Source organism: Plenodomus lingam (genome assembly GCF_022343315.1).
Source record: "Plenodomus lingam strain CAN1 chromosome Unknown contig_3, whole genome shotgun sequence".
Classification (NCBI taxonomy): Eukaryota; Fungi; Ascomycota; class Dothideomycetes; order Pleosporales; family Leptosphaeriaceae; genus Plenodomus; species Plenodomus lingam.
Genome location: NW_027093944.1, coordinates 2,008,565 through 2,034,626, shown reverse-complemented (window position 1 = coordinate 2,034,626; position 26,062 = coordinate 2,008,565). Strand labels below are relative to the sequence as shown.

Genomic DNA, 26,062 nt, shown 5'->3' with positions numbered 1-26,062 from the left:
CCATGCTCTAGGGCGAACAAAGTGTCAAAGCCTGTACTATACGGTACATATACATATCAACAATGGTGACACCGTTTCGCAATGTAGGTCGTGCTTCAGCCGCTCTCAATAGTTTGACTCATTGCGCTTGTCGCCATACTATTTGTCCACGGCCGATGCGCCTGCGTGAACAGGTACGATGCTTAAGCATCACCCCACAGTCACAATCCGGTCACTCGTAGGTGTTTTCAAATACGTCACATCGAATCTCCACGACTGACAATATTCCCTACAGTAAATGGTCTTCAATAAAACACGACAAAGCCAAGAATGATGCTGGAAAGTCCAAGCAACGCTCCCTCATGACACGAGACATCACCAACGCCGTCAAACTCGCCGGTCCCAATCCCGACATGAACCCTCGTCTTGCCCTCGCAATCACTCTGGCCAAGAAGGCCGCTGTTCCAAAGGCTTCCATTGAAGCTGCGATAGCACGAGGACAGGGCCTTTCCTCCACTGGCGCAGCACTCGAATCATTAGTAGTCGAGGCCGTGCTTCCGGCTTCAGTCGCGACGATAATAGAGTGTCAGACGGACAACAAGTTGCGTGCGCTAGCAGATCTGCGATTGGTGGTCAAAGACGCAAAAGGTACCATGTCAACAGTAGGCTATCTCTTTGAGAAGAAAGGGCGCATAATATTGGGACGGAAAGATGGCATGGGTGTTGACGAAGTGCTCGAGCCTGCATTGGACGCTGGTGTTCAGGATGTAGAGGACGATGAACAAGGAAGGGTGGTCCTATACACAGAGCCAGCCCAGACCAAGATAATAGCGGAGAAGCTGTCGAAAGAGTTGGATATGGAGATCGAGGAGAGCGAAATCATATATGCCCCTAACGAGGACACAAAAGTCCCGCTAGACGACGAAGGGTCGGCAAAAGAAATTGCCTCTTTTTTAGACGGACTGCAAGAAGTGCAAGGCGTGCAAGGCGTGTACATGAACTGGACAAAGGGCAACATCTCAGATGATCTGTGGGAAGAGTTGCGCACAAAGGCGGCTGTATAGACACCCCTTGATGATATTCGTGCCGGTTTCTGTACATGGATGTATAATAACATACTGTAAAATTATCATCGTACATCCCTGAAGTCGAGATCGTCCCACATGCTCCCAAACGCCATTTAGATCAACCATGCTTATCTAGAGGGTTCGTAGTGATCCTCTCCGTCAGCTTCCCATCCAACTTCCGTCCATCCACCCCGGCTTACTCGCCCTTGCCCATGCCCAACTCCCTCATCCTCGCCTCCTCGGCCTCTCGCCTCCTCTTGTTCTCCAAATTTCTCGCTTTCAGTCTCTCCAACTCCTTGGAAATCTCATCGCGATCAAACGGGATCTTGTGGGTTGCGCTTTGGCTGGGCCAGAAGTCGGGTACGGAAAAGCGGTTGTCAAGATTGGTACCAAAGTAGTACATGGTGCCAATTGGGAAGAGGATGTACATTCCAAACTATTGTCGTCGGTTAGTGACCGCTTGTTCTTCTGGTGAGGGGTGCGTTCGCAATGGTTCTGCGATGACTGCGGATGGACAGGAGAGGTGCATAATGGGGGCTTGCAGTCTGCGGCCAATACCTACCTTGAAAACTTCTAGATTAGGTCCTGCCATTTTGAAGGATATGCGACAGACGTGAGGTGGCTTGTTACGCGTTTGTAGGGGCCCTCAGATGATTAGTGGAGTGAGTGATGAGGTCGAGGATCTTTTCGGTGATGGGATGGAGATTAGTCGGAGATCAGATCATCAGATCCAATCTTCAGCCCTGCGGCCGCAGTTTCCCCAGACCGATTAAGTTACAAGGATGTGAAGCATCACATGCAATCCGTCACTTGCCTCTTCTGCAACATAGAACATCATACATCAGGGAGAATAAATCCTCTGCTCTCTTTGGAACCATGAATATCGCCTACTCTACGCACCCCAGAGTTCGGCGGCCTCATCTCAGCAGTACGTTCGGTAGTCAACCACCACCTCCGCATTGACATTCTAGCCTCGGCTCAAAACGTCCTTGACTCTCTCAAAGCTACAGTGATTGAATCGCATTGCACTTTAGAGTTGCACCTCTTCCAATACCATATCTCCACATTCAATCCCCCCTCACAGTCCCTCTGAAACTCCAACACAACATGTCAGAACCAGGCATCCTCGTCGAATACAAAGGCAAAATCGCCATCATAACCCTCAATGTGCCCAAGAAACTCAACGCCCTTGATGGAACCCTATACTACCAACTCGCACGCGCCATGCACGAAGTCGCCGACCGCACCGACATCTACATCACCATCCTAACAGGCAAAGGCCGCTACTTCTCCGCGTACGTCCCCCCTCTCCAGCCCCAACAAAAAAAATACTAGTTAACACGGACACCCAACCATCAGTGGCGCAGACGTAACCTTCGGCTCCCAAACCGACCCCACCGCCCTCGACGCTCGCCAAATGTGGCTCAAATCCTTCGTCTCCAACAACCTCCACATCACCCATGCCTTCTACACACACCCCAAGATCCTCGTCACCGCCCTCAACGGCCCCGCAGTCGGCCTCTCCGCCGCCCTCATCGCCTTCTCAGACTTCATCTACGCTGCCCCACACGCCTTCCTCCTCACCCCGTTTTCCTCCCTCGGCCTCGTGACAGAGGGGAACGCGAGCGTGGGCTTTGTGCGCCGCCTCGGCATCAGCAAGGCTAATGAGGCGCTCATTATGAGCAAGAAGATTGAGTGTGCGGATCTTGTATCTACGGGGTTTGTGAATGAGGTGTTCGATGTTGGGAATAGCAGGGATCAGGATTACAGCAACAGATTTTTGGCCAGGGTGATGGCTGAGGTGGAGGAGCGGTTAGGGGATCATTTGAATAGCGAGAGCTTGGTTCGGATTAAGGCATTGATTCAGAAGCCGGATCGTGAGACGCTGGATCGGCAGGGCGTGGAGGAGGTGTTTGGTGGCCTGCAGCGCTTTCTCAAGGGTGTCCCGCAGGAGGAGTTTAGAAAGATTGCCAGCGGGGAGAAGAAGCACAAGTTGTAGACTGTCCATCCCACGTGTGTTAATTCTACGTGTGACAAAAAAATGAATCCAGATGCCTCTGTGTTCCCACGAGTCTTGAATTGCTTCCGTTAATACCGTGTCCAATACTTTCCACAACTCTGTAAATTCCCAATCACCCCAGACTCACACCCTCAGTAGCCAACAGCTCCCCCCCAAGCGCCTCCTGCTTCCCCATTGCGCTATTCGGATCCCCAAGCGGTCCCCTCTGTGGCTCCGCGAGTTCCTCCAACGGCGACGGGGGTGGCGGTGCTTTCTTCCGCCGCTGTTCCTGCTGCTGATGCTGTTGATGCTGCACATAGCTGGAATAACGCAACGCGACAAACAGCATGAACGCCGAAATGCCGACTGTGATGGCAGCGCGACGCGTGAGGACCCAGCGGAGGCCTTCGACCTCGGAGCGTGCATCAGAGTTGAGCGCGACGGTGATTTTGTAGTTGAGTTCTTGGATCTAGTGTGGTTGTTAGACTCCCATTTACGTCGTCGTGTGTTTAGTAGTGGAGCAGAAGAGGAGAGAGGGGGGAACTCAAGGTTACGGGTGGTGTACCTTTGTCTCCATCATCCTTTGCTCTTGCCGAACAGCCATTTTTCGGTCGTCGAATAGGCCCTTCAACTCCTCTCTCAGTCCACTTGTCTCTTGCCCCAGCCTCTGCCCTAGAATATCCAATTCGTGCTGCAATTGGTTCCGATCGCTCCTCATGCGCTCAATCTCGCCTCGCCGTCGGTTGCCAATCTCAGTCTTCAATTCGCTACACGCCGCCTGGAACAGGTACGTCTCATTCTCGACGTTGGACTTGGAGACGAGGCCGGCGCGTGCGAGCGCCATGTTCGTGAGCAGGGTGTGTCGCACGGCTTTCATGATGGTGATGGATTGTTCCGGTGTGTATTGAGATTGAGACAATCTGCGCACGAGACCGTATGTGTCAAAATGGTGGACATAGGGAGGAGTCTTGAGATGTGGCGGCTTCGTTTCTTCCTCCTGTTGCACAGTTGGAATCTGCAGTACGCTATCGAGGGCCTTAGGATCGGTGGTTTTGGCCGACTCTGCGAGAAAAGTGGGCGAGGCTTCGGGGGTTGAGTTGGTTTTTGAAGGAGTCGTAGTACTCGTTGTGGCGGATGCGTGTGGCTCTTCCTCATCCTCTTCTGTCTTTTCAAGTGCGGGCTCTGGTGGTGGTTTCGTAGTGGGCGCATTGCCTCCTTGTTTCTCAAGTATGTGCAAATTTTCTTTATCTCCGACCTCAGTTTTATGCTCAAAGGCCTTGCCATAACGTTGTGTTGGCACTTCCCCGGCTCGGCGGGGGTTCGTGGTAAATCGTCGACATCCCCTCCGTGGACGGTTGTTTCGCAAAAGTGGCCTGTCTAATGTCTGTGATGCGCGTGATTTCGGAGCTCCAGACAGTTTAAACAGCATAGGCCAAAGGAACGGCAACCTGGGTGCAGCCATATTGTCGCGTTGTCAAACCTCGAGGATGCGGAGCTGCGAGTTCGGATGTATGAAGTGTAAGCCAGTCCATAGCGGCTAGCCACGGCACTTGGCAGGCACATGGGTGCAGGGATCTGCCAACCATATGTAGACGTCAGGGTTGGCTCTCCTGCTTCACCAAGTTCACGTTATCACACTAAAGGCATGATTGTTCGGACAATGCATATAATGGAGTATTAGAAGTTATGCACTAGCTATTGAGGTAGTCCTTAAATGGTCTTGTATGAAGAAGACGTCTCCGTCATCTGGCCTCACCATTTTGTTTCCCTCGTTGCAACTACGAGACGTTGCTGAATGAAAATAAAAACGCTTTTGGGGGGCCAACACACCAGCCGCATAACGCCCTGAGATGCAGTACTTTCCAATATTCCCAGCCTTCATAATTCGCCAACCTTTTTGTGGAACAGATTTCAAGACTCTGGGTATCTTGAACATGCCCTTTGTATCCTTCAACATGGAACATCACGCGCTTTATGAAACGTCGTGAGAAGAACTGCTAATAGAACTGCGGCTAGTCCCATCAGTGATATGTGTTGCGATACTCATGCGCTGAAATGGTGAAACGCCATTGTGATCGCGGGAAGGTGGGCTAGATATACCCTGAACTTGTGCGGGTGAGGATGGCGAGCTGATGGACTGTGTATCGGTAGTACCGTACCGCTCTCGCAGGCGTTTAATCTCCCGGAATCGACTACGCCAGGACGAGATTGACTCGGCGCCCTCTCGGAGAGACCAGACGCTGGAAAAGACGCAGGAATTGATGGCGATGAGACGGCAGTAGTCGGCAAGGTACTTACCGCAAAGAATCTTCGTCTCTACGGCTGGCGAGATGTCTGGGAAGCCCGGTCTGGATATTGCCTGCACTTTGTAGTATCGCTCCCTTCCGTTGGGGTCACTCTCCATTCGTCGATCGACAAAGCTCGCTCTTGATTCCGGTGAAATGACAATATGTACATAGTTGAAAGCTGATGGAAACGTGTCAAAATTGTATGGAAGCCCAGAATCGTTGAAGATGATGTTGACAAAGTCGTTGCCAATGTGGCGCTTCTTGTTAGGGTACGTCATGTCGTCATCGCGATTCGTTGGCATCATGGTCGTAATATGGAATACCAGCTCCATGCAGCGGTCGCGCCAACAGTACGTGAACTCACCATCTACATCTTCGCGGGTATCTAGACCGCCGGTATTGAATTTTGCGCCTTTCAATCGACACAAGGTGCCCAAATCATTGACAAAGGATGTGTAGGCCGGGGAGCCTATGTCGTTCATGAAAATGTCTCTTTCATTTGTTTGGCCTTCGGCAATATATATGACACCTACTTTGTAGCTGTCGATGGTCGCAATTCGATCGAGTGATGCGATAGCTCTTCGAGTCATGTCGTCGTCCGGAAGGGGTATTGGTGGGTTGCTCGTATTAAGAGGTGCATAAAAAGACTGGAATATATCATCGGGTAGAATTCCAACGTACGAATCCGAGTAGAACGCTTCAGAGGCAAGGCCGACGGTGATGGGGATCTGGTGACGTGGAGGCGAAGTCAAGGATGGTCGCACAGTCAAGTATCGTACACCACACTGAATAAATTAGCAAACGGATCCCGAGGAACAGATATAGACGAAACTTACGGGTCGACGGATTGTGACCACCGAGGCGCCCGTTCGAGCTGCAGTCTCTATTGTCATAAGAGCATTGCCAACAATCCATGTCTTCTTCCATATTTCACCATCGCCGGGCTGCGCAAAATTATCGTCCCGTACGGTTTCGTCGCGATCGGTGTAAGCTACCATATTCATGATATCGACAAGAACTTCTCCTTGCTCCTCTAAGCCCTGTTTTCCGAGGTGGTCAGTGCAAAGCAAGTTTTTAGTGATCCAAGGTATCTGCTTGGGACGGTCCTCCATTTTCAATGCCATAAACCAAAAAGTAATGACGTGATAGGCAAGAGAATATAGATATCCAGGCAAATCTTCTTCCACGGTTCTTAGCCTTTTGACACTGGAATCAGGGGATCCAGAAAACTCTCTTGAGGCTCCACTTGGCCGTAGGGCTCGAAGACCGGTCTGCAAAGCAGTTGGATTGGACAATCGGTCGCGTTGATCTCTGATATGCTGTAGGTATCGGAAGCAGACACCAAATACCAACTTGAACTCGTCTTCCCGGAAATTCTTGAAGAGTTCCGGAAGACGAGCAAGAGAAGTCAAAAACTCTAGAATGTGTATCGCCGTTGCAGGCTTCGTGACGATTTGGGATAGTTTCTGTATAATGCTGTCCAAAGACTTGCTGACTGAAAGGGGTATCTCAAAGCAGCATACAGACAGCGCATGGATGCACCACTTCGATGTCCTATCCCACTGGACGATGCCTTGCAGAAATGCTTTGACAAGGTCATCTTCTTCACTCTTCTCAAAATACTCGTGGTAACTGATGATGACTGTCAACACGTGGAATAGACAGACAGCAACGTCTGCTTTCTTGAGAAGGGTGTGAGGTGGTGGTTCGTGGAAGCTCGAGTTGCGAACTTGTTCACACAGGACATTCCTCAGCATTTGCAACTGTGCGTAACAACTACGGACCAAAGCCTGGTTGGATAATTGTGGTCCAAGGTGGACAAGCACATAGCTGTAGATTTCCCAGTCAGGGGGTCTTTGCAGCAGAGAAATAATCAACTCGAGCCACAAGGTGATCTCCATGTCGAGAATTTCATCGGGAAGGGGGTAATTCTTGGGGTCGATATGAGAGAAGCAGACGCGACTACATTCGGACGACGGCTCCTCGGGGAGGCCTTTGGGTCCAGGGTACATCCAGAGTGGGGGAATCGGCTTGGAGACGCGGCCAGAAGCAGCGGTCGCGCGGCTTGTATGACGGTTGAGTGAAGAATGCGGACTGGAACTAGATAATTTGCGGGAATCACGCCCCGGGGCCATGTCGTCCAGTCTGTGTTGATCAGCCAGTGAATGTTCGTGCAGCTTTTCAGAAGACACCGCTGTCTCCTCTGTGCGACAAAGCTCCGCTGCGATCCTCTCACCCTCTGATGAGGCGCTGACAATGAGAGCATGGCGGGCATCAGCGCGTAGTCGGAACAACAGCTTAAGAGCTGTCAACCGCGCATCGTGTTCATATCTATCATTACCAGCAATTGCCCTCAGAGTTTCGTAAAGTGTGCAGGTCTTTCGGGCAGAATGTATTACGCTTCGAGTGAACAATCGTACAAAGGCAGTGGACACAACGTTGCCAGGACTTCCAAAACGCTCATCGTCCTTGAGGAGGAGTGAGTGTGACTGCCAGGGTGGCGATCGCGCAGTAGAGTGGTCTTGAGACCGGTCTATGCGTTTTCTCAATGTACGCACGATGTCTAAAAACGCCGGCAGGGGCGCTCGATCGGCAACATCTACTGCAAAATCCACGAGCTCATGCAAGACTTCAACATCTTCTTCGGCCTCGATATTGTCAAGGAGAAGTGTGCCACATTGCGAAACTTTGTCCGCTGGGCATATCTGCTCTCGGGTGTCGTAGATTTGTCGCAACGTTCTAATTGTCAAGATGCGAATACCACGAGGTCTGGTGGCGTCTTTGAAAACGCCTGCAACGAGCCTTCGGCAAAAGGCCAGCCAATCATCATTTGAGGGGTCCAAGAAGCGTTCCTCTGCAAAGTAATGGATGACTCTCTCGGCAATGGAATCGCTGACACGATTAGAGAGACTTAAGAAGAGCTCCATTACCGCCTCACGCTGAAGGAAATTCATGATGCCACTAATGGAATACAGCTTTTGTAGGACTTGGTATATGAGCCCGTCTGGGTTGCGATGATACATTTCACGAGACGTAGTGATCGAGTCCTCGGATGATGACTGCGGTGTGCTATCAGCGTCCGCAGCAAACCCTGTTTCTCCTAGCAAATGTGAGTATCGAAATAGTCGGGTACGAAATATGAGCCTACCATTACTCGATGAACCATTGTCAGTGGGCGACCTCCGTCTCTCAATATTCATGTTATTGGCCATACGCAAACCACCAAGCAACTTGGACTTACGACGACTATCGTCCCGCTCCGCACAAGTACGGATGATCTCCAACATGTCACTAAAGTCAGTTTCGGCTAGAAGCAAATCTCGCATGCTATCCTGAGCCAAGACGGTGTCTATCAAGCTCATGACGATGACCTCCTGATTGTCGTGCTCTTCATCTTGCAGCTCTCGGATTGATACTTTTAAAGCTGGGAATAGCAGAGACATGGGAACTTTTGGTAGTTCGTTGTGTCCATCTTCTACTAAGAGTTTCTGCAAGACCTGAGTGGTGCCTTTGTACACGCTCGTCAATCGCTTCCTTTTGTCTTCAGCGGGAAGGTTGAGCATCTCCTGTGATGGCCCATCGAGAAGAATGTGCAGAAGCATCGAGATTGCAGCTTGGCCAACATGTGATTTGAACAGGTTGGTGAGAGTGCCCCATGCTTGGTCCTGAAGAGGTATGATTTGCTTGTGTATCTCACACAGAACTTCTAGGCAGGATCGGAGAGAGGTAATCGGAACATGTATGTATGTTATGACGGTATCAAATAGCCTGATGCAGTTCTCAATGTCCGCGTGAAGCCTCGTCTTTTTACTAACATGCACCGCTCGACTCAGGAGCAGATCGAGATCATCGTCGGTGAATATCTTGGCATTGAATTTGCAGACATCGATCGTGTAGAGGAAGAGGCGAGCCAGGTTCACCGACTCCCGGGTAGGGTTTGCGACGCTCCGCTTTCCATTCGTCTTGCGGTGGGCCTTGGATGCCCGGTCATTGGCCTCGAAGCAGGCATCCAAGGATGTCAAGACAAAGGGAACGATGAACGGTTCGCAAGCCTCGATGTCCCGGCCCCCTTTGGTGAGAGTGGCAACGATGTCCAGCCGCCTGTCAAAATAACGATCGGTTTTGCGCAAGGTTGCCGCATTGAAGTAGATATTGCGTTCTACCGAGGCCAGGTTGGGAAGGGCCGCGCACGCTAGTAGGAGGTTGTAGCCAGTCTCCGCCACCTCGTCTGGCTGTTCGGGAAGGAGCAGATCGCTTGCGAGCGCCCACAAGCCCAGCGTGTTCTGCACGGGAAAAGCGCGCAGGATGTCGCAGACCTTGTCCACGGCCGCCGCTCGTTCCGCAAAGGGACGGCTGCGACCCAATTGCGCGATAAGGTCGTCCAATTCGGGAGGTCCACCGGTGACGGGCCTTGCTGCTCGCGGAGCTGTTATCTGACTTAGGCGCTGAAGGGTAGCGTCGGCTGAGTCGGGGCTGGCGGCGGAGGTGGAACGCAGCGTACCCAGAGACGGTGTACGTGCAGGAGTACCGGTAGTAGAGGATGCAGACGGTGGAGGGGTCGGGCTCTTCAGCCGGCCGCCCGTCAATGATCGAAAGGCTGTGAAGAGGGTGTGGGTGGAGGAGCGGCGGTCCGGCGTGCGTGGGCCATCCTGCGTCGGCGGAGACATGCGTCGCGGTGTCGCAGTGCAGCGGCCTTTGTGTATGAGAGAGGAGGAGAGCGCGAGGGCGAGAGCGAGAGCGAGAGCGAGAAGAACGTCGAGGGTTCCCCCGGATGGAACTCTGAAGGCCACAGGATGAGGTTATGTGTGTGGCGCAAGCGCATTGGGGCTGTCATGGAGCCGAGTGGACAATGAGGGCAATGAGGCGGGGTGGAGGGCGCCCATTTGGCTGTGACGGGCGGGTGTCGAGGGAAGGAGAGAGTTAGATGGGAGAGAGGGTGGAAGAGGGAAAGTTCGCAGGGCGGCGACGAGGGGTCAGATGCGGAGAAGGCCCATGGCGGTGGGCGGTGGCGTGCTGGGACAGGTGAAGGAAGGTCTTGTCATGTGCTGGCAGCCCGCCGGCCTGCGACAATGGAAAATCATTCATGGTCTGGGGTAAAGGTACCGGTACTTTGACTGGGCGCTGCCGCTAAGATTAGGATGGGTGAGAGGTAGGTAACTACAAGTAGTATCAAGAAGTACTTGTATGGAGTTATGTAGTATCTATCCATATCAAGTCATGTCTACCCTACACTCTACCCTAGTACTAGCACCACTAGGTAGTACTATGTACCATGTAAATAGTGTGTCTTGGTGGGTGAAGAGCTGAAAGAGCTTGGGCCCCCCCGCAAAGTGGGCGCCAGCCATTGTTACCAGCAACCAGCGCCAAAACAATCAACTTCTTTTCTTTTTTTTTGTTGCCTTCGCCTCTCCAATCAGCACCCTCCTCTCCTCCTCCCTTTTGGTGCAGCTTCGACACCATGGCCACTGACATTGCGACGCTCTCGCAGCTGCTCCAGGCCAGCCTGGATCCTAGTCAAAACAAACAAGGTATGTATGCTATGCTACCATATCCACTCCTACTGGAACATGGTTCACTATACCACCCATGTGATGGACACTTGTGAGACAGTGACATAGGTTCTTTCTCCTCGCCAGCATATCTGAATCGCCTGGCCTGGACGAACACCATGGTCGGGGGGAGCCGGGTCAGGACGCGCAGAATCTGCGGGCTTCTCCTCTGGCACTGCCTCTGCCTTGCCTGCCCCTCCAGAAATACACCAGCGTCGCAAGACTGACTTCTCCCAGCCGAGGCAGCCATCACACAGGAACAAGCCAAGCCGGGCTTCTCCCTCTCCCTACTCCAAATCATCGCCTCAGACTCCAGCCCGCCAAACACACGACTGTCTGCCGCGCTCTACTTCAAAAACTTCATAAAACGCAACTGGGTGGATGAAGATGGCAACTACAAACTGCCCCAGGACGAGGTGGTGGCGATCAAGAGGGAGCTGATCGGGCTCATGGTCTCAGTTCCCGCAAATCTACAGGCGCAGCTTGGTGAAGCCATCAGCGCCATCGCAGACAGCGACTTTTGGGAGCGCTGGGACACCCTCGTCGACGATCTTATCTCGCGCCTCACTCCCGATAACACCACTGTCAACAACGGCGTACTTCAAGTAGCACATTCCATCTTCAAGCGCTGGCGGCCTCTCTTCCGGTCCGATGACCTCTTTACGGAAATCAATCACGTCTTGACTAAATTCGGCACACCGTTCCTGCAACTGCTCGAGAACACCGACAACCTCATCACGGCCTCTCAAGGTGACCCACAGACGCTCAAGACTGCCTTTGCCACGCTTCAGCTGCTTATTAAGCTGTTCTATGATTTATCCTGCCAAGACCTCCCGCCTGTCTTCGAAGACCATATTGGTGTCATATGCGGCCTGCTCCACAAGTACCTGACATACGATAACCCTGCGCTACATACGGACGATGAAGCCGAGGCTGGACCGCAGGAATACGTCCGTGCTGGCATATTTGAAGCACTTATGCTCTATATCCAAAAGTATGAAGATGTATTTGGACCTCAGTTGGGACCCTTCATCGAGACTAGCTGGAGTTTCCTCATGACTGCAGGGCTCGAGAACAAATACGACATTGTAGTGAGCAAGGCACTGCAATTCCTCTCGGCCGTCGCTTCTACACAACATGCTGAAGCCTTCAATAACCAGTCCGTCTTGGTTCAGGTGATTGAAAAGGTAATTCTACCGAACCTGACCCTACGTGAGTCCGATGTCGAGATGTTCGAGGACGAACCCATCGAATTCATCCGCAGGGACCTTGAAGGGGCTGACAATGATACCCGCCGGCGTGCTGCCACAGAATTCCTTCGCAAGCTCATGAGTCGCTTTGAGGGTCTCGTCACAAGCACCTCGCAAACCTACATTAACGCATATCTACAAAATTATGCCTCGGATCCTGCGAACAATTGGAAGTCTAAAGATACTGCAGTCTATCTTTTCACGGCCATTGCTTCCAAGGGTGCTACAACTGCAGCACAGGGCATCTTGACGGTCAACGCGAGTGTGAACATTTTGGAGTTCTTTCAGACACACATTGCTAGCGATTTACAGTCGCAAGATGCTTCGCCAATCTTGAAAGTCGATGCAATCAAGTTTCTCTACGTGTTTCGTAGCCAGCTGTCACCAGAACTCTGGCGAGCCGCCTTCCCATTGCTCGTCAATCAGCTAGGCAATGAAAATTACGTCATTCATACATATGCTGCAATTGCAGTTGAGCGAGCTCTGTTTATGACAGACGCTGATCGACAGCCAATCATTCCGCGATCAGATGTTGTTGATTCCTCAAATCAACTACTCACACATTTGTTCAAGCTGATCATGAAGAACTCGGCTCCCGAGAAAATTCAAGAGAATGAGTTCCTCATGAAGTGTGTCATGCGCGTCCTGATCTACATTCGAGACGGCGTGCTACCTCATTGTCAGAGCATTCTACAGAGCTTCATTGCCATTGTCAAGGTCATTCGACACAATCCCAGTAATCCGCGTTTCCAATACTATCTCTTTGAGGGCATAGGAGCATTAGTTCGATTCGCTGCACCAAAAAAGCCTAGTTTCTTTGAAGAGAAACTCTATGAGCCCTTTGCGGCCTGTCTCTCGGCAGATGTCCAGGAATTCTCCCCTTATATCTTCCAAATCTTCTCGGCTTTGTTAGAGGCAAACCCCTCTGGAGAGCTGAGCCCTTACTATCGAAGCTTGTTTGAGATTGTCATTCAGGGCGCGGTCTGGGAGCAGCGTGGCAATGTGCCCGCATTGGCTCGCTTACTGAGTGCCATGATTGCGCGGGATGCTCAACACATTGTAGCGAACAAACAGCTTGAGCCCATTCTAGGTGTGTGGCAGAAGTTAGTCGTTACCAAGGCGCAAGAGACTCATTCTTTCGAGCTGATCGAGGCTGTCATCACGCACATGCCCGCAGCGGCTCTACAGCCCTACTTCACCACTATCCTGCAATTAATGCTGCAAAGATTGTCTAATAACAAGACCGAGAACTTTCAGCAGCGCTTCATTGCTTTCTATCACTTCTTTTCGGCGCGATTGGATCAAGGTCTTGGCACGGATTATTTCATTCAAGTCACCGACCAAATCCAGCATGAGTAAGTCCTTCCCTATCTTGACCGGAACATCTGCTAATCAGGCAAAAGCATATTCAAAGCACTTTACTTGCAGGTTATCTTGCCAGAAACTCAAAAGCTTGCACGACCGACCGATCGCAAGACCGCTGTGGTCTCTTTTGCTAAAACTCTGGGTGACTCACAAGCCTTTGTTGACAGATATCCCAAAGGATGGCAACTCACGACACAGCGCCTGATACAGCTCTTGGTCAACCCTCCGGTCCCGACAGCTGCTGATGACATCATTCCCGATGCAGATGTGGACGAGCTGGGCTTTGGCGTTGGCTTCACACAGCTGAACACCTGCAAGAAGGCACCTCGCGACCCCTTCCCAGAGATTACAGATATCAAGAGCTGGGTTGGCGAGTATCTGAAGGGAGCAGATCAGCGACACCAGGGCCGGATTGGCAAGATTGTACAAGAGAGGCTGGATGCTGAATCGAAGCAAGCATTAGTTCAGTACCTGAATTAGACGTGCTTGAACACGGGCACGAAGGGGCAAACAACACGGATTATGGAGAATTATGATACCAGGAAATAACTAGCGGAGTTTGAGAGTTTCGAAGGGTGTTGACACCCAAACACATAGCATCAAGCATACTTGTGCATATTCTGGATCTACAGTCATCGCTTTTTCGAATTGAGTGATCTCACTGCAGTTTCCATGCCATTCTGGTTGGCCTTTTATACAAGCAGCTTTCAGGTGAAAGAAGAACTTGTATACCTTCCTCTTAGAGCCTAGCGTGTGTACATGTAGGGCGTATTGTTGCATTGCGTCTTCGAGTCTCCAAATTCTGTTGATATCGACTCTACCTGTATTCCAGTGACTGAAGTATTTGTATAAAATGATCACTGCTCAACCTAATCTTGAAATTGCAAGCATACTTTCAGCTTCCATCTTTGCATCTACTGATATCCTTTTTAAGAGGACCAGTAGTGGTATCAATTCTGCCATTCTCTCAAGATAAATAAGCTCTGCCAGAACCGCCACCAGCAATCAAGGTCGACAAGCAGGCGAGAACCATGGCAGACCCTCTCGCCCAAAGAACAGAACCCCTTTACCAAAAAGACGGTCAACTCCACACCCACACCAGCAGCATAACCTCCATCCAACCACTCTCCGCCCTCCCTCCAGAAACCCAAGCCCTCTTCAAGCCACCCCCCGAATCAACCCCCTACATCCTCACCACCCCCTCTACAATCTTCCATGCCCAAGGCGGCGGCCAACCCTCCGACACCGGAACCATAGCCCTAGCCTCCAGCCCCAGCACCCCAACCTTCCACATCCACCAAGTCCGCAAACTCGCCCCCACAATCCTCCACATGGGCATCTTCGCACCCGTACCCCACACCCCCTTCCCAACCGGCATCCAAATCACCCAAACCATCGACGTCGACAAACGAATCCTCCACTCCAGACTCCACACCGCAGGCCACATCCTCGGCCTCGCCATCAACCTCCTCACCGCTTCCGGCGCCCTCCCGCCCGACCTCATCGACGGCAAAGCCTCACACTACCCTTCTGCCGCCTTTGTCGAATTCACAGGCCTAATCCCCAGCACTGCGAAATCCGCCATCCAGGCCAAAGTCGACGAGCTCGTGGCCCAGAACCTGCCCGTTGGTATACATTTCTGGACTGAAGACGAGGCCCGCTCAAGGTGCTCAGGGGTGGTGGGCGAGGTCAAGGGGGATGCGGATGGGGTGAGGGTGGTCAAGATTGGTGAGGTCGGGAGTTATCCTTGTGGTGGGACGCATGTGTTGAGGTTGGCCGAGTGTGGAAAAGTGGTGGTTAGGGGGGTGAAGAGGCAAAAGGGCGTTAGCAAGGTTAGCTATGAGGTGCAGGACGTGTAGAGGTTCTATTCGGCATGCTGAGCCAGTTACAGACTCTTCCGATAGCTACACCATCAAAAAAAACTCGCGCACCTTCCCTCTAGCTCGCACTATCAAAAATCTCACCAAAAAATGGCAAAAACCTTGCTGTTGACACGAGTGGGTTTCGAACCCACGCACGTTTCCGTACCAGGGAACTCTATTCAAGTAACTTAAATCTGGCGCCTTAGACCACTCGGCCATCGTGTCTGTAGTTATAATTAAGAAATTTTAGCATGCAGGAAACTTTATATACCGGGTGGAGGGTTCTAGTTTGTTGTAAGGGAGAGTAGAGGTGCAGTTCCACGGTCTTGTGTAAGTGGAAGACTAGTGTGCGGGGTAATAGAGTGGTGCTGGGATGGATTGAGGGGTTGGCGGGGTAGATTGGAGCTTGTGAGACGGTGGTTTGGTAGGCGCGGGATAGGACTTTTAGGTGCGGCTTTGTGTGGTTGCGCAATTAGGTTGCAGTTGTCTTTGTAGAATAGAAGTAGGAAACAGAGTAATTTGTAGTGCAGGATAAATAGGTTATAATAGTAGTGTTGCTTCTGTTTCCCTACCTTGTAAGCCTTGTTGATGCGGCTGTATATGCAATTCATTACATAACTTTACTTCTTTTAAGCGCTATCTGATTGTTGGATATATACTTGATTTGTAGCTTGAACATTTTATATAGTATTACTATGCTGCGCTAAGATATACATGTAGTTTGGTACTGGTAGCCTATCAGGCAATCAGCGACGTCTGCTGAGTATTACTAATAAGGAACATAACATGCCATGTACAGCTCATAGTGCAGTAGAATACAAGCATCTGAAGTGGGAAGAGGCCACGTTTTACTTTCCACTTGATTGGCCTGCAAATGAGTCGCCCCCCGTACGACCATGCACTGATATACGTCATTCTAGTTCAGAGTGGCAAGCTGGATCCTCATCAAATATCGCAGCACATGAAAATATGGAAACTGATCTCCAGATGGCTCATAAGGAAGGGGCAATGTTACTCACAACAATAGAAACCACGGCCGAATAATTTGGACAGTAGCAAGGCGCAATCAGTCGGAACAATTTCTATCCGTCGAGGTGCCTATTTTATTTTTACGCTACTTGCAACTCTGCCTGTGATGGAATAATGGAAGATCAAAATGAAAGACGATTTCAGAGCGGCAAATCCAAAGACACGTCGCAAGAAGATCGACTAGAACGTCGACAAGGTGGTACGGATTCAGCATTCGGGAATCCACCAGTAAACGTCCCTTTTACACCAGATACATCACAACACAATGACCCGCAATCGCCCAATTTACCGCAAACTGCATCACGTTTGGGAGACTCCTTAGAGAGCGAGCGGCCCTTATCAGAAAGTATTGTTTTAACGGCAGAGGAAGCATCACTGTACAACCACTACAACGTCCATCTTGGTCGATGGATGGACTGTACTAATGCCTCCCGCCTTTTGACGCTCAGAGTGAGCGAGATGGCCAGGCATCAGCTTTTTTTGCACCATGCAGTTATATGCTTCGCGTCACGTCACAAGGGTGATCATCAGAAAGCTGGGGATGCGTACCACAAATGCATAACATTACTGATTCCTCGCCTCGAACAGAATCCTGGTAACGATGAAGCACTGCTTACCGCTGTAATACTTTTACATTTTGCAGACCAGCTTAGTGGTAAGTTGTTCGATATATTAACATGTAAGGTACTACAAAGACTGACAATCGGTAGTACAATCCAATGTGGGAATGTGCGACAAATCTCACCTTCAAGGTTCTTCTGGCATTCTCCGTGCCTCTCAATTAACACGCTTCATTGATCCCTCGGCACCTACCGTGCGTGAGGCTGTATTCTGGGTCTATGTGCGACAAAGTCTCTACAACGCTACTATCAGACAGCAGCCACTAGATCTCGACTTCTCATTGCAACTTGAACCGCTCGCAGATGCTGTTGGAAACCAACATCGCTTGGATGCTCTGAGACGAGAGACTGCCTGGGCCAATCAGATGCTATGGCATACTGCATGTGTAGCTAACTTTTGCTTTGCGGACACTGGAGCACAAAGCGGTCAGGCGGGAACTACGCAACGATGGCAAGCGCTTTGGACGCAGATCCGAACATGGCGAGATAAAAGACCGAGTTCTTTCGACCCAATCTGGGCAGGCCCATCCACCGACGAGGACGTATTTCCCGACATATTTTTCACGGCAGACTGGCATGGTCAGTTGACAACGTTGTGTTCTTGGTCCCCACACACTGACTTGGTCACGATAGTAATCTCCTTCACCTTTTACCACTTCGCAAGTATACTCCTGCTCACATATACGCCTGGCCCAAAATTTGGAATGCGCATTATACAAAGCGAAGAGTCTCGATTGAATGTGCGTGACCCACGCCGATCTGACCACAGTTGCCTGCTAACTCTGGTCATCTTAGATTATAAAGCATGCTGAGGCCATATGCTCCGCCTCCAACTCTTCGCCGCAGAACCCGCAACTATACATTATAGTGTGCCATACGGTCTTCATATGGGGGCCTTTATTGTCCAACAGCGCCAAAAGACAGAAGGTCATTTATTTACTAGAAACATTTCAGAATTCTCACTTTTGGGGAACATCTTGGATTGTCAGTGCATTAAAGACGGAATGGGGCATAGAATGACTTATGCAGAAAACTTGTATACCTATCACAGACAGTATCAGTGCCGTTAAAATAGCGATGAGATATACCATCCATATAGCCTAATAGGGAAACATCAAAACACGTAGGGTACGGGCTAACTAATTATCCCATATGTTAGCAAGATATAAGGATTTCTATATGTCTTCTTACATTAGTGCTGGTAAGAAGCTGAAGGTTACACCGTACAGCCATGTTAACCTAGTACATGTCGCCTTTTAAGTGAACCGCGAAAATAATTGCAGTAATACCAGCAACTAACAAACAAGCCTGGCAAGCGCCAAGAAGAGTAGCGAGGACTCTCTCCTATAGATACGGGTGCCCTAAAGTCTCGTGTGTCCCACTTGGTTTGTGAGACTTCACATCGCGATACATAAGCGCAACGCTTAGCACGAGTCTAACTGTAAAGCAGATAGCAAAGCTAATAAGGACAAAATTCATATTAAAGGAACAATGTGCGCAGCCTCTGTACAACAAGATACCTGCTTATATACTAGATTTAGCGATTCTTTTGCCTTACATGCCGCTAAGCACTTTCGCTATAAGTGCTTAGAGCACTCCACCAACAAGCGTATCGCATGAAAGAGACATAACTTATGTCTCAAGGCTAGCTAGTACGTGTGTTAGTTAGAGTAAAAGAGTAGGATAGGCTGTGTAGTGTACTGCAGTGTTCCACTTACGTCGCACCTAATCTACCACACTCTCTAGGAAGACAGCTCCTCCGCCGAGTCCTTATGCGGGCTTAACACGTCTCTTACAATCATTAATAATGTGTGGAACCCACTGTATCCTGCAAGGCCCAGACGTACAGCGGACCAGGAATGTAACTGGCTTGCCCATCGCTAGATAGGAGCGCCGGCGGCATCATAATCAGCCATGCCTAATTATACCTGGACAAAGGAATTGGCCCTGGATCACTAAGTTTTAGAAGACTAGCAAGGAGGGAACAGTAAGTAGCTACAAGAGATCTTGCACTACTACGTAGAAGGAAAGATAGGGTCGGACGTTATATCCCTAAGTAGCGTGCAGTGTTGCATGGCGCAGATAAGCTCGCATAAAAGGCTACATGCCCATTTCCTCTTTAAGATCTAAAGCGTTAAGGCACAGGATTCTTAGAAATTAGCTAAGTAGCGAAAAGCGGCATATAAAGGGGTCTCCTACCGTGATCTTATAGTGTTAATCACTTCTTCACTTCCTAAAACAGTATCTCCTTCAACACTATACAACGCCTCCGCTGTTTCTAGATAAGTTCTTAAGATACTATTAAAGATCCAACGCTATACCAAGGCATAGTATTTATATTAATGCTAGACGAATGTAATCTATTGCTAAGTATGCTAGCTCCCTGTGATTAATTCTAATAAGTTCAATAAAGCGGCTGTGATAGCGGATAATCCGCATTCAATTCAATCAGCTCCTCACACTTTCAAGTATATCTAAGATAACCAAGAGGACAAGGAGCGTGTAAGGAACAAGTCACGTTATACAGCAGATTCAGCCCTAAGTATTGCAAAAGAGAAAATACTGCTATAAATTACTTAACTCCATTTGCACCTCTTTTAGCTAATGGAACGTGTAGAGGAAACGGCAAACAGCATTACTATAATTATAAAACGTTTAGAAGAGTTAGAAGATAACGTAAGAAACAATGTTAGCGAAACAAAGGACCTGGCACATAGAGTTTAACAAGAAAGAGGCATTCTAAAGAGAGTAAAGGGGCCAAGAGACAACGGGGATCAGCTTGTAAGCTGTACAAGACGCGAGATAAAGAGAGCACGTGTGACTTAGGAAGACTAGTGGATATGTCACTAGATAGAAAGGACTTGACTCACATTAGTAGCTATCTATAGATCCTGTTGAATTCCTGTTCAGGCGCCATTAATATTTAGTAAGTCGTTATTCACCCTAGCATAGTAGGAAAGCCATGATACGTAGTGCTCTATCCTAGTTAGATAATAACCCAAGCAGCACTAGACGTTGCTAATGGCAATTATGTCTTGCGGTGGTCAGTATAGAGTTATGTATAAAGATTCTGCTTAGACTGCCTAACACTAGAATAAAAACTTAGTATTATCTGCGCCAGCAAGACTGTTATAGGCTTCTTTAGTCTAAAGCAGGCATTGGTTCCATTCTCACTAATGACTACAGTGACTTTGGCCTGACAATTTGAGTAGTAACTGGCAGTAGCTCTCTTTAAGCTGCGATCCACATAATACAAAAAATAAGGTTGCATTTAATCTAGCAGGAAGACTAGCCACATAGTCTAGATGCGATCAATGCCTCCGCCCCCTCCCTCCTCGTCCTTCCAACAAACGCCTGTGTCTAACAACACGGGCAGCTTCGCGAATTCAACTAACTATTATAACTATAAGAGGCAAGCGGTATATTAAGGTCGAGCGGGAAAATAGCAAAGAGCGACTTATTATTAACAAGGCCATAAATCAGGTGCGTTATAATGCTAACTAGGCAATAACTAGCTAGAAATCTTATTAAGAGGATAATTCTAGCATGCCTCTCGTTGTTAAGGATTCGTGGCAGTATCTAGAGTGTGAAGAGGAGGACGACTTGCTACAGGCGGCAACCAGAAAGGGGGTGATAAACGTTGTTAGGTACTTCATTCACGAGACAGTCCTTGTAGACGGCCAAGATAACAACGTCTGCACACACGTATAGAAAGGCCTTGACATAGCGAAGACAACGAACTATAAGCTAGTAAAGCTAATGTTACCTCTAAGCATAGTCGCACACTAGGTCTCACAGAGGGATGGAAGCAGCAGTTTCGCTGGACGGAAACGATCTTTAAGCTACTCAGCAATGCTATTATCGCCTTGCAAGCGCACTTGCTTAAGGCCCTTAATAAAACCTGCTATTATAAACCAGACCTACCGCCGTGTTATTATCCGTGACTACTGCTTATATACTTCTTGGACCAGAGCAAGCTGTCTCTCCAGCATTTCAAGAAATATTCCATGATCAATCCTTTGCTGCCCGTGTACAGCTAGTTACAATTGACGAGTGTTATGTTATTAGCTAGTGGAAAGACTTTCGCGTCGAGTACTTCTGCTTCCAAGAAATGAGACGCATCTTAGATAGCTCCGCTTAGTTCTCTAGATGCACGGCAACATTTAATGCTGCGATAGAGGCTTAGGTCCTTAAATATAGTGCGTTCCAGCAGTTGGCGCTTGATTAGGAAGAGAAACTTGGGCGGTTGCGCATTATTCGTACGACAGTTAATTGGCCTAAGATTGCTATCGTGGTTGTGCCTATTGGGCCAAAGTGTTAGAATTCGTACGCTTAGCTGATCCTACATATAGATGTTGCTTCCTAGATAGGAGATAATGGGTGTTATGTTCCTGTCTCCTTTGACTTGCCAAAGACCATCGTTTTCGTTAACGGCCGGACCAAGATTGCGCATCTAGTGCAGTTATTGCGGGCATATCTATAGACCTAGGGATACACTCGTGCACGTAAATAGTACTATGATATCAATACTCATATATATCCTATTTGAAAACCTCTAAGTCCAATTCTACGTGCCGTAGCGATATTATGGTGGTTGGGGAGCTCACTTCACCTTCACCGCATGATCTACATTGAAGAACTCTACTATTGAGCAGCGACTCAGCGTATCCCTCCATAACCTCAACACCCCCATCCCCTCATCCCCTCATCCACTTTACCAATCCCTCCCATCACCTTCTTTGCACTGCTCCTTCTTCCCCTCTTGCGTTGAAGTCGCTCATCAGCTGCGCGGTCCCAAGTCTCCAAAACCTCAATAGAACTAAGTCCCATTCATCCAAAAATTGAACAGATAATCTGCTAACTTATGGCTTAGGTACGTCGCCCGCGCGGGCGCACATGCGAAGCCGCTCCTCGACTGCGCAGTCCCACACACACCGTCTACATTACCAAAACTAAGTCTCCCTCATTCAAAAGTGAACAGATGATTCGCTAACTTATGATTAGGTACGTCGCCCGCGCGGGCGCAAATCCAGAGCCGCTTACTGGAGTGCCACGAAAGCCGCTTAACGGAGTGCTAATATACCTGGTTTAGATAAACTCGCAGTCTAACTGCGTTATTAATTAGTGCAACTCTGTTAAAGGCTGTAGTAGTTATATCTTTAGACAAGTAATTAATCCTACTATAGACTTTAATGTGTTAACAACTCGCAAGTCTAACTAGCGCTCCTAATACTATTAACTTTGTCTTTAGTAGATAGATAGTAGCCTATCTAATAACGCACCTATAGTTTTGTACTAGCTATTCTTGTCCTTATAGCATTCCCTTAACGTTGTTTTATTAAGTTAGTTAGTGTTAAAGGGATTAAGATATGCTAGACATTAGCTAGGTTGCAGTAGCGTAAGGACACTATACAGTACTAGGCGCAGTATTAGTTGTTAAAACTAGCTTAGGTCTACCTAATAAGTGGTTATAGCAATACACGCGTCTCTCTGTCTTTATATCGCTTAGGGAGATATCCCTATTAAGTGCTTACGCTTAAGGCGATAAGGTAGTACCTTCTCTGTATTGTTGTTCTATTAATATTATTAAGATAGGTAGCACCTCTAAGTTAACAAACGCCGCAATAAGAGTTGTCGTAGTTAGCGGTAGTCGCACTCCTAGAGCCTGCAGTTTGTGTGACAGATAAGTAGTAGGTTAGTACACACCTACACTTCCTAAGGATCTATAGTGTAGAGGATAGTTAGACCTAAGCTAGACTTAACACTTTACTTAACTAGTTATTCAACAGATTTCAAATTAGTAATCTTGGCTAGAATTAGGACTAGTGGTTAGCAGTTGCTGCTATGGTAAGCACTACGGTACAAAACCGGTTTACAGTAGCCATATTTATCTAAAGTAGACCACAAAGTAGTTTAAGTATAAGAAGTAAACCTAAATAGGGTTTACTATACTATGTATTCTATAAAGGTAAACTACTTTTTAGTTTATATATTATTAGTATTATATGTATTAACTTTAGCGTCTATTTAAACATAGTTTATACAATATACCTAATTATAGGTTATATAGTAGATAGATATATAGCACCTAGGGGGAAAATTTAGTGTAGATAGAGGGCACGTAGTAGGTATAATTTAGTAGGGTTACTATACAGGAACTAGTACTAGTAGATACCTAGGCGGTATAGGCGTGCAGCATACTGCCGCCTAGGTACGCTACAATAATAACTAAGAGACTAGGTAGTATACCTAGTATATAAAATTATAATCTAAAATATCCTATAATAATAGGTTAGTAAGTTCTATAAAGGTGCCTATTATAACAACACTCCTATATTATAGTATATTCTATAAAGGCGCCTATTATAATAACACTCCTATATTATAGTGTAGTAGTATTACTAAAGATTATGCTCTATATTATAAATATTCTAGGGCAAGTTAGTTGCTTACACTATATATATTATAGGTTTTTTTAGTAGTATATTAGTTTAAAGTTAGGTATATATATATATTATTATATATACTATATTATATATAGTAGTAAAGGGGTAGTATAATATAGTAAGCTTATATAGTGTAGGATATATAGTAATATTATATAATATTATTTATATATACTAATACTATATATATATATTATTTAACTTATATAGTTAGGACCCTCTTATATTATAATTATCTATAAACCTAGACGCTATTATTACTATTACTATTATTTAGCTCTCCTATACTACTACTATCTATATAAGGGGTATCTATAATAGATACTCTAGTTTATATTAGAGACTACTATAATTTTAGGCCTTATACTCTAGAAGTATTTCTCTTATTACTATTACCTTTAGCCTTAGCTTTAGTTATATAGTTACGCCTAGCCTTTATATTCCTAACGCGTGTATTCTTGCAAGTCTATATTAGTAGAGTAGAATCTAAAATCTCTATTAGAGAGTCTATAATAGTATAAGGTTAGCATTATTACGTGTCTAGTAGTATATTATAGTTGTCTTCTATAGGTATATTTTTATAAGTATCTAGAGTAGAATTATTTAGTTAGGCTAGTATACTATATAAATAGGTTCACTTTTATAGTCTTATATCTAGCTATACTAGTACTTATTGTAATCTAACACTACTAGCTAGGGGCACACTAACTATTAGGTTAGGATGCTAACCCCTAAAAACGCTACTATTGCTATCCTAGGCACCCTAGTCTTTAAAGCTAGTAATACTACTAGTGTATTTAAATTAGGGTAGACGTTGTCTTTATATATATTTAATAGAATAGGGTAATACTAGCTTACTTATAGCCTATAATAAGTCTTAGTTTAAATATTAGGGAGTGTTACTATAAAATCCTAACTAGGCTACTATATAGTTATAGTATATACCTAAACTACTATAAATAAAGTTAGATATTAGCTACTAGTATCTACATAGACCTCTGCATATAATAGACCTCCCTAGGCTAGGGCCTTATAGGATAGCGAATGTTTAAGTAATTAGGGTAGCAATACTATTACCTAGTATAGTATAATTATATATAATAGCTCTTTTATAATAGTAAGATTAGTATATTTAAAGAGGTAGATAATATACTTGCGTTTTAGTTTAGAGTATTAATTCTTATTCCTATATATCTAGGTCTGCTATATAAGCTATTTTAATACCTATACTCTATTAAAATATCTAAAAAATAGATACTTAGTAAGGATAGTGTCCTATATATTAGTCTACTTAGAGTTAGAAATATAGCTAAATAGTTAGTCTTAGATTATATTAAAGTATATATCTATAGCCTTATAGATACACTTATTAAGGTTATTAATGCCCTTCTTACTAACTATAAATATATAAATCTATAGGGCAAACACTTTAGGCGTATATATTACTACCTACACTACAATTAGATTATTGCTTGCTAATTTTAGCTATAGGTAGACACTATATAGTTCTAGTATTTTGTGTAAATAGGATCTTAAATCCTATATTAACTGCGGGACAGTATTAGGAATAAAGGTAGCGTTTGTAGTAGATAAGGTTATAAGTAAAGCTAATATATTATAAATATATTATTATAGATAGAAAGGGTATATTATTATATATAACTTATACACTTGTTATATTATAACACGCACTAGTGTTATTACTATTACTTATAATATATTATCTTTAGCTATATCTTAGTACTAATATACTTCTATAATATAGTTATTAAATAATAAGTTGTTATACTATAGTTATACTATATTAGTATAATAAAAGTGTAGAGAGGGTGTGCTAACGTGTTATATTATATACGTGTGTAAGGGGTTAAGAATTAATTTAGAGTACACTAGATTATTATTATATAGATTTATATATATTACTATAATTATATTATTATTACTTATTATAACTAACGCTAATAAGTTATATTAGCTTACGCAGATTTATGCTATATCCTTTTATTCACCTACTCCTCTATATACTAGAGTATAATAGTTATATTAATAGAGTAAGATATAAATATCTAGGAATACACTCTTACTAACCTATATTAGCTATATATAGTTTATATTTACTAAAACGTAGTTATTATATAACCTAGATTAGTATATAAGTTATACTAGACTAGGAATTAACGTAGATTAATATAGTAACTATAACACTATTTAAGAGGATAATATTGCAAGTTGCTAAATTTAGGGGTAATAACCTGTCTGCTATGCTATAGTATTCTAAAAGTAGGGTAATCTATCCTTTAGATACCCTATTAACTATACGTTACACGTTAATATATTTTACTAGGCTAGGCATGGAACTAATATATATTAGCTTAGGATAGAAAATAGGGCTATTATATATATTAGTTAACTACTACAAGATATAGTAGTCCCTACTATAGAAAGCCTAGTTATAGAAGAAGAGGCTCTTTATCTTTAATAATATACTATTAAAGTTAAGATTATCTTTATAGAAGCTTTTATTTAATTTAGTATTAATAAACTTATAATAGATATATTATATATAAGCGTAACGTAATAGGATGTATTAAATAAGTATATTATATAA

The 26,062-nt window shown here is 46.3% G+C and overlaps 8 protein-coding genes across 8 annotated transcripts; 5 read left to right on the top strand and 3 right to left on the bottom strand.

Annotated features, from left to right (window-relative positions):
• Positions 1 to 11: 11 nt before the first annotated feature.
• Positions 12 to 1,048, top strand: IAQ61_008034 (uncharacterized protein; the record flags this gene model as incomplete). Its single annotated transcript, XM_003840451.2, has 2 exons — positions 12 to 217; positions 275 to 1,048. Coding segments are annotated over 2 exons (975 nt in total), but the record flags the coding sequence as incomplete, so codon positions are not given.
• Positions 1,049 to 1,704, bottom strand: IAQ61_008033 (uncharacterized protein). The gene is made up of 2 exons (XM_003840452.2): positions 1,609 to 1,704; positions 1,049 to 1,482 (listed from the first exon to the last, which is right to left on the bottom strand). Exons 1-2 carry the CDS (start codon positions 1,636 to 1,638, stop codon positions 1,243 to 1,245), a joined length of 270 nt encoding a protein of 89 aa, XP_003840500.1. The 5' UTR covers positions 1,639 to 1,704; the 3' UTR covers positions 1,049 to 1,242.
• A 449-nt stretch (positions 1,705 to 2,153) lies between these two features.
• Positions 2,154 to 3,045, top strand: IAQ61_008032 (uncharacterized protein; the record flags this gene model as incomplete). Its single annotated transcript, XM_003840453.1, has 2 exons — positions 2,154 to 2,341; positions 2,406 to 3,045. 2 exons carry the CDS (start codon positions 2,154 to 2,156, stop codon positions 3,043 to 3,045), a joined length of 828 nt encoding a protein of 275 aa, XP_003840501.1.
• A 133-nt stretch (positions 3,046 to 3,178) lies between these two features.
• Positions 3,179 to 4,507, bottom strand: IAQ61_008031 (uncharacterized protein; the record flags this gene model as incomplete). Its single annotated transcript, XM_003840454.1, has 2 exons — positions 3,179 to 3,514; positions 3,611 to 4,507. 2 exons carry the CDS (start codon positions 4,505 to 4,507, stop codon positions 3,179 to 3,181), a joined length of 1,233 nt encoding a protein of 410 aa, XP_003840502.1.
• A 510-nt stretch (positions 4,508 to 5,017) lies between these two features.
• Positions 5,018 to 10,000, bottom strand: IAQ61_008030 (uncharacterized protein; the record flags this gene model as incomplete). Its single annotated transcript, XM_066097820.1, has 3 exons — positions 5,018 to 6,118; positions 6,170 to 8,433; positions 8,482 to 10,000. The coding sequence occupies 3 exons, from the start codon at positions 9,998 to 10,000 to the stop codon at positions 5,018 to 5,020; spliced, it is 4,884 nt and encodes a 1,627-aa protein (XP_065952317.1).
• A 663-nt stretch (positions 10,001 to 10,663) lies between these two features.
• On the top strand, positions 10,664 to 14,330 carry IAQ61_008029 (uncharacterized protein). Its single transcript, XM_003840457.2, has 3 exons — positions 10,664 to 10,861; positions 11,120 to 13,487; positions 13,536 to 14,330. Exons 1-3 carry the CDS (start codon positions 10,792 to 10,794, stop codon positions 13,975 to 13,977), a joined length of 2,880 nt encoding a protein of 959 aa, XP_003840505.1. The 5' UTR covers positions 10,664 to 10,791; the 3' UTR covers positions 13,978 to 14,330.
• A 198-nt stretch (positions 14,331 to 14,528) lies between these two features.
• IAQ61_008028 (uncharacterized protein) lies at positions 14,529 to 15,439 on the top strand (the record flags this gene model as incomplete). The annotated part of the gene is made up of 2 exons (XM_003840458.2): positions 14,529 to 15,329; positions 15,389 to 15,439. 2 exons carry the CDS (start codon positions 14,529 to 14,531, stop codon positions 15,437 to 15,439), a joined length of 852 nt encoding a protein of 283 aa, XP_003840506.2.
• A 797-nt stretch (positions 15,440 to 16,236) lies between these two features.
• On the top strand, positions 16,237 to 18,178 carry IAQ61_008026 (uncharacterized protein). Its single transcript, XM_003840459.2, has 4 exons — positions 16,237 to 17,043; positions 17,099 to 17,587; positions 17,642 to 17,748; positions 17,804 to 18,178. The coding sequence occupies exons 1-4, from the start codon at positions 16,503 to 16,505 to the stop codon at positions 18,026 to 18,028; spliced, it is 1,362 nt and encodes a 453-aa protein (XP_003840507.1). The 5' UTR covers positions 16,237 to 16,502; the 3' UTR covers positions 18,029 to 18,178.
• The last annotated feature ends 7,884 nt before the right edge of the window (positions 18,179 to 26,062 follow it).

Excerpts from the sequence above, each read along its gene's own strand:
- IAQ61_008026 (XM_003840459.2), top strand. The coding sequence starts at position 16,503 with ATGGAAGATCAAAATGAAAGACGATTTCAGAGCGGCAAATCCAAAGAC. Across the intron at positions 17,044-17,098 it reads TTTTGCAGACCAGCTTAGTG|TACAATCCAATGTGGGAATG; the intron begins GTAAGTTGTTCG and ends GACAATCGGTAG. Across the intron at positions 17,749-17,803 it reads GCGAAGAGTCTCGATTGAAT|ATTATAAAGCATGCTGAGGC; the intron begins GTGCGTGACCCA and ends TGGTCATCTTAG.
- IAQ61_008033 (XM_003840452.2), bottom strand. The coding sequence starts at position 1,638 with ATGGCAGGACCTAATCTAGAAGTTTTCAAG. Across the intron at positions 1,483-1,608 it reads CTAATCTAGAAGTTTTCAAG|TTTGGAATGTACATCCTCTT; the intron begins GTAGGTATTGGC and ends CGACGACAATAG.
- IAQ61_008029 (XM_003840457.2), top strand. The coding sequence starts at position 10,792 with ATGGCCACTGACATTGCGACGCTCTCGCAGCTGCTCCAGGCCAGCCTG. Across the intron at positions 10,862-11,119 it reads TCCTAGTCAAAACAAACAAG|CCGAGGCAGCCATCACACAG; the intron begins GTATGTATGCTA and ends GACTTCTCCCAG. Across the intron at positions 13,488-13,535 it reads ACCGACCAAATCCAGCATGA|CATATTCAAAGCACTTTACT; the intron begins GTAAGTCCTTCC and ends ATCAGGCAAAAG.